The following is a 6,865-nucleotide window of genomic DNA, read 5'->3' as shown; positions in this document are numbered from 1 at the left end:
CGATCATAAGCTAGCAATATTGGCGGCTACGTAAGTTGTCATGGCGGCTGAATTCCATGAGCCTCAAAATTTGGTTTGTTCATATTCTCCGGTTTCATTCTCAACCTTATCTACAGTGATGAAATAAAAGATCGAGTGGCATTAATTATTAATTAATATTCATCAAACGGGACCGATACAAACAACATATACAGCACCATATGTATGTATGTATGTATGTAATTAATTAGCCAACTTAGACAAAATCACAAAATATTAATGAGTAATTTAGTAGAAGATTTTAGAAAATTAGATGATTCACACAAGTACTAAAAATTCATATATATATATATATAGTTTCTTTCAAGTGCCCACCTATCATGCCCACTACCATGCTCACCAATGATGTGGCATTATTTTATTGGATGTGATAAAGATGTGGTCCAATAGAATAGTGTCACATCATTGATGGACATGATAGTTGGCATGATAGGTAGACACTTAAAAAAAACTCTCTATATATATATATATATATATATATATATATAGTTGTTTTCTCGACAATGGATCATGTTAGAGATAATGTTAGAAATAATTGCTTCTTTCATCGAATCAAGATCTAAAGTCTCAAAACAACAATTTTCCTATTATATCTTAAGATAGAGCATCGGTTATTCACCGCACCACGGCAAAATCATAAAGAGAGATTTGAAATTCCAAGAATTTGGATTTCAAAATTTCCGATGCTCAAAATTTGTAGAAAGAGATATTTTTGAATTATTCAAACATTTTTTTTAAAAAAAATATCAATTTTTTTTGAAAAAATATATATATATATATCAATTTAACACACGCAATATGATTTTAAAGCTGCGGACGTACACGCACTTATCTTGGTAGCTATACTGTCCTTGAAATACTAGAGCGGAACTGAGAAGCAAATGGGCTCCGAAAATCGAATTTTTTCTTGCCGGAATCGTTTTTCCTAGCCAAAATTTTTAGAGTTCTCCTATGAAATTAGAGAGAATTTGGGTGAACTTTGTATTGTTATATGTCTCACGTCGATCATCGAGATTGAAATTAGTATCATATGATACATCGTTAGATTCACATTTTCGAAACGATCCTACGGTAAAAATTTCAGGGTAATCGGAGTTGTTTTATGGTGGAGTTAGACTCAAGTCCATATATATTCCATAATATTAACAGATTTCAAGTGTAATGCCGTTCATAAGGATATTGAACTTCATTCTATTTCTCATGATCATGTTCCTTTAAAATTAAAAGCTATTTCTTCACTGTCATAGGATGTATAATAAGTATATAATTATATATCTTATCTTATTTCGTATAAAACATATCAAGTTACTTGTTTTATTTGCATGACCTAAAATGGAAAATTAAATGTTAGATATTTGTAGACGCTACAGCGTATAGAATACATGATATAATAAATTGTCGAGTTATAAACATGATTCGGATACTTTTCGGTTCCAATTTTCATTTAACTTTTCTACATTTATACAAACAACAATAGTTATAATTATAAATTATAACAAAGTCTTGCGCACAAAAATGTGAGTGGTACATGGAATATTTCCTTAAGTGGAGCTATGATGTACAATTTGACAAACATTATGTTGGCGGTTAGTTAAATAAACAACAAAGGTGAGTGTATGTGAAGTAAAGCATAAGTTTTATCCACTCATTCACCATTACCTTTTCTTTTTTCTATTTTCAACACTCAAAAATAACTATAGGGAAATTTTTGTTGAATCTCTTATTTTATGTATTTGAATAAGTCCAAGATGTATACTATTGAATACAACTTTTACTCCAATACATGATGATTAATTAATAGGTACCGAATTCAGAGATAAATTGGTTCATTTCAATTCAGATAGTTAAAAAATATATAACAAATAATAGATTTTTTTTATTACACATCAATTATTATATTCTGCGATCGAAACTTATTCTACAATAATTTTAATGAAAAAACATCTTTTTTCAAAAAAAATAAAAATTGAAATGGTGCAATTGCGTCTGCGACTCCGCGCGACGTTCCAGCCTTTGCCAGTCCCCTCCCAAAATGTGCCAAACAAAAGGGTGGGTTCTTTAGTGGTCTAAAAACTTGGGCCTATTATAAATAATGAATATGATCCTGTTAAACAGTAGCCCATATCACGTAATTGAAGTCCGGACCACTATTTATTTCGAGCCCGGGACTTTTTAGAAAATCGGACCCGGATAGCGTACTGCTTAAATATAAATTGGACGCATTTGTCCGAAACGGAAGTTAAAAGGAAAAATTAAATTGTTTTAAACTTTTAATATTATTTAACAGCGTCCAAATATTTCCTTATTTTTAGTTATTATATTATTATTATGATCACGGAGATCAATACATTTAAAAAAGATCGATTTGATCCATATATACAATATTACGCTAAAAATAATATTTTTTTCATGAATCGTGTCAGACAATTTTTGTATATGATATTCACACACATTGAAATATCTAAAATAAATGTATTTCTGAGGATGACTTATATCATCTGATGTTAACGTCTCAGTTTTGAGACAAAATTTCGTAATCAGACCCAATTACAACAAAATACTCACCATCCAATTCTATGGCGTTACATAATAAAATAATTCAATTTCTCACTCGTTCTTTTCCATAATTTAATAATGTTTTATTTACTTGGGGAAAAAAATAAAAATACACACAAGTAAATTGACCCGAGTTTTTGGAAGAAGAAAAGCTAGTAGAGACTCTCTCAGTCTCACTCTGCCTCATCAAGATTCTTGGTGAATCACGGATGCAACCACCGTTCTAGCCCAATCCCTCAAGTGTTTCTTCATATTCGCAGCATTTGAGACCTTAGGAAACCTCAGATTCAACAATGGTGAATCGGGTCTTTTTATCAGCCACGACTCTGATAAATATGGCCTCATGATCAGCACCCTACCTTGTTCTTCAGAGTCATTATGATCATATTCATTCATCCATAATTTCAACATTTCATGCTCGTTTTCGCACGCTTGGATTCTCTGTAATCCTGGGATTAAGCTCATCATGCGTCTGCTCATGTCTTCTTTCTTGAAAGTGAAGCCCAAATCCATGAAACCCTTCACTTCTTCAAGCTCAAGCTCCCCCAAGCTCTTGCAACTCATCGTGATCTTCTGCAATCTTTTCGTCGATGAATCGGGGTATCTGGTGTAATTTCTTGATTCTTTTTGAGCCAATGTTGCTTGCTCAAGTCTAATTTCTTCACTGCCATCACTTCTTTCAATAATGCTATATTTTCCCTTGAGATCCATCCAACAAAACAATCAAAAACATACACAGTTGCTGGTGTCTGCTAAATTTGTTTCTTATCCAGAAATATGTATTGCATCACTTACCTGCTGATCAGTTGATACAGGTGAAGTCTCTTCATATGAGATTACACAAGTCTGGGATGTGTTCTTGGATGAATAATCAGGTGATTTTGTTTGGGGCTGCGTGGGGATTTCAGGGAAAAGAAATGAATATGGTCGTGGAAATAGGATCATTTGGTGGAACCAGAGCTTGTCCATGGCTCTTATCAGGCAAATCACACAGTTTTCAGAAGCCATGAAAAGGGATTCTTGAGCTCGAAATGTGAAAGATCACTTGATTGGTTAATCTTGTATAAGAATCGAAATGGTTTTGATTCTGTGATAGTGAAAAGGGAGCAGATAAATGCGAGGAAATGTTGAAAGAATAAATTAAAAGTGCACGCTTTTGATTGTGTTTGTAAGCATGGGAAGAGAATTAATAATTAGCAGGTAAATGTTATAAAAATGTCAAATTTTATGTGTTATTATATAATCTTTGATGGAGACATTTTTATTTTTGGGTGACGTGAAAACCTGCAGTCGCTACCTTACGGTGCGCTCTGGTAAACTCCCGGACTAACGCAATAGCCTGCAAACTACGCTAGTCAGGTAAACCACACTGGGCAAACCTGAGTGACAGACTAGTCCAATAAAATGTTGGCAGAGAAAATCGAACTTCTGACCTTTGGCCAAGAGATTACTACTTTACTAACTTAAACATGTTGAGGGTTGGATGGAGACATATCTTGTAGATGTGAAGTGTGGTCCTTGAAGGTGTGGCGGAGAGTACAAGCCTGTTGTTATTCACATCTTTCACATGCTCAATCACAAGCTTATCCATAGAGACAAAAAGATTTACAATGTGTGCGAAATATGTTGTTCGTTTGTCTTCTCCTTTTCCACTCACAATATGAAATGACCAGACAACTATTGCAAGTATCGCAAGACTAGTGAGGGTAAAATTCATTATCATCTCTCACATTTGAAACCAATTTCAAAATCATCCCTCATATTTCAAATTATTTCATTAGCATACTTCATCTCTATTTTTAGACCAATTATTTATCTTTTACAATGTTTTGACTTAAATGCCCTTTTAAATTATTTGAATAATGTTGATTCAAAAAAATATACAATAATATTGATAAAAATAACTTATTATATAAAATAAACTAATGTTTTCTAATAATATAATAATTTTTTTTAAATAATACACAAATTTTTAATTTAAATAATTTGAATAATTTTGATTCAAAAACATATATAATAATATTGATAACAATAACTAATTATATAAAATAAATTAATGTTTTCTAATAATATAACATATTTTAAATTTAAATAATACAAAAAATATTATATTTATTAAAAGATAAAATATAAAATATAAAATTTAGTGGTCAAGATTTGAAACATATACGTAAAAAAATATAGGATAATTAACAAAAAAAAATTATTTTGTAATATTTATAAAAACAGATTATTTGTAGTATTATAATTATTATTATTAATTAATGGTATATATATATTAATTTTTTTATCAATATTATTATATTTTTATTTGAAAATATATAAATATGCTATTTTTATATATATGTTTCAAATTTTGTCCACTAATTTTAATCTTTTCACCCAATAATTCATCTCTCAATAATTGTATTCCTTGATATTAATGTGAATCGAAATCGTGACATTAGCTCTGATATCACTTATATATCTACCGTTTATCGTTTTTATCAAAAAATATAGTTAGTGTTAATAGTGCAACTCAAATAATTAAAATCATACAGTAGCTCATGCATCACGGTTCGATCGCTCTCATATCAGGAGCAATTATTGCATCCAACATATTATTATAAATTATTATTTTATTTTATATAATTATTTTTTTTTATCAAAACTTTTATATTTTTATTTCATTCATATTGAATAATAATTTTTTTTTACATTATTTAAATAAAATAAAATAAAAACAAAAGTGTATTTAAGAAAATTTGTCCCGAGATTATCTTTTCTTTTTTGAACAGAAATTTTTTGTCATATTTTTTGAATAATAAGTGTATTAAACCAATAACGTGACACAACGGTTCGAAATCAGGGCATTTGGTCTAGTGGTATGATTCTCGCTTAGGGTGCGAGAGGTCCCGAGTTCAATTCTCGGAATGCCCCTGTAATTTTGTACTTTTTGTTTTCTGTGGGCCAGTTTTTTGAATATACCTGGTCCAGCAAATATGGGCTTAATTTTATTTTACTTGGGCCAAAAAGGGTGGGGCAGGTCTCTCGAATCCAGTATGAAACCAAATAAAATTTTTAAATCACAATAATTTGTTGAGTTCATTTTTAATCCAATTATCTCAGAATAAAAATATTTAAAATTATATAAGGCTTTTTTAAAAAAAAAATCCAATTATCTCAAATAAAAATATTTAAAATTTTATAAAGTTTTTTTTAAAAAAAAAATTTCAAAATAAGATATTTTACTGATTTCCTAAATTAAATATAAAAGTAGGATCGATGCTAGCGGGATTTTATATCAGCAGACAACTCTAGACCAAGATACAATCATACCCATGTTACTTGGTTGCATCAAAGATCTAGTACTGTACATTTATTTAATCCAATTTCAAGAATTTTTCATTATTAAATTTTAAGAAAATATTCATTCAGTAGCATTTTCTTTTAATGTTAAATTGTTTGAACATTCTGACAGGCCACTGTTAAAGAATGTGTTTCTCCTCCTCCTCCTCTACCTCCACATTCTCATGAATTATTGACTGATTTTAGAATATAAAATTAAATAGATGCAGAAAAAAAAAAGTATACAAATGCTCTTTTTTACTCTTGTCTCCAAAGACCAACAAATAGAGGGATATCATTTGCCACATCGTTAATTAATTCCCCAGCTTAGTGCGGTTTGCCGACTAACGTGATTTACATGTTGTTTTGTTAGGGTTGAGGTTTATAGATGCAATGTGCATCGGAGGGTGACTGCAACTGTAGGTTAAAAAGTTTTATGGCCAATCTCATATTTTGTTTTAAAAAAAAAAAAAAACAAATCATATTATTTTTTCTAAAAAAAGTGTTGATAATTCGGCTCATATTATTGAGATATGCAGTATGCTAGTTGCATTGGATACTCCTCCTGTATTGAAAATTATTTTATTGATTTATTTATTATCCTATAAATAGACATGAGCATGTGTGGTTAGCCCCAACAAAATGGAAATGGAATCGTTTGCGATGACCACAAGTAAATTAGACCTGCATTGATTCAACTTGCTGTCTCTGTTACAATTTCATTATCTCCATATTTTATATGATAAAGAATATAAAACCAATTAATTAATATTCGACCAACAATGATCCATTAATTCCACGAATGGATCTTTTCAAGTAATTAATTAAATTAATTATAATGTCTCTATCTTCTTTACAAGTCCACTTGTGCATGCTACAACTTGGCCTCAATGCAGCGTACGTTTTTAATTTGACCTTAAATACACCATATTATCATGCTAAC

The 6,865-nt window shown here is 30.2% G+C and overlaps 1 protein-coding gene and 1 non-coding gene across 2 annotated transcripts; one reads left to right on the top strand and one right to left on the bottom strand.

The window, feature by feature from the left end:
• Positions 1 to 2,615: 2,615 nt before the first annotated feature.
• On the bottom strand, positions 2,616 to 3,762 carry LOC140876220 (uncharacterized). Its single transcript, XM_073280130.1, has 2 exons — positions 3,391 to 3,762; positions 2,616 to 3,294 (listed from the first exon to the last, which is right to left on the bottom strand). Exons 1-2 carry the CDS (start codon positions 3,601 to 3,603, stop codon positions 2,782 to 2,784), a joined length of 726 nt encoding a protein of 241 aa, XP_073136231.1. The 5' UTR covers positions 3,604 to 3,762; the 3' UTR covers positions 2,616 to 2,781.
• A 1,680-nt stretch (positions 3,763 to 5,442) lies between these two features.
• Positions 5,443 to 5,514, top strand: TRNAP-AGG (transfer RNA proline (anticodon AGG)). Its single transcript has one exon. It is a non-coding gene; the product is annotated as a tRNA-Pro (tRNA).
• Positions 5,515 to 6,865: the final 1,351 nt, after the last annotated feature.

This window comes from Henckelia pumila, chromosome 1 (genome assembly GCF_033568475.1).
Source record: "Henckelia pumila isolate YLH828 chromosome 1, ASM3356847v2, whole genome shotgun sequence".
Classification (NCBI taxonomy): domain Eukaryota; kingdom Viridiplantae; phylum Streptophyta; class Magnoliopsida; order Lamiales; family Gesneriaceae; genus Henckelia; species Henckelia pumila.
The sequence above is the reverse complement of the archived record's forward strand: the minus strand, read 5'-3'. Positions and strand labels throughout refer to the sequence as shown.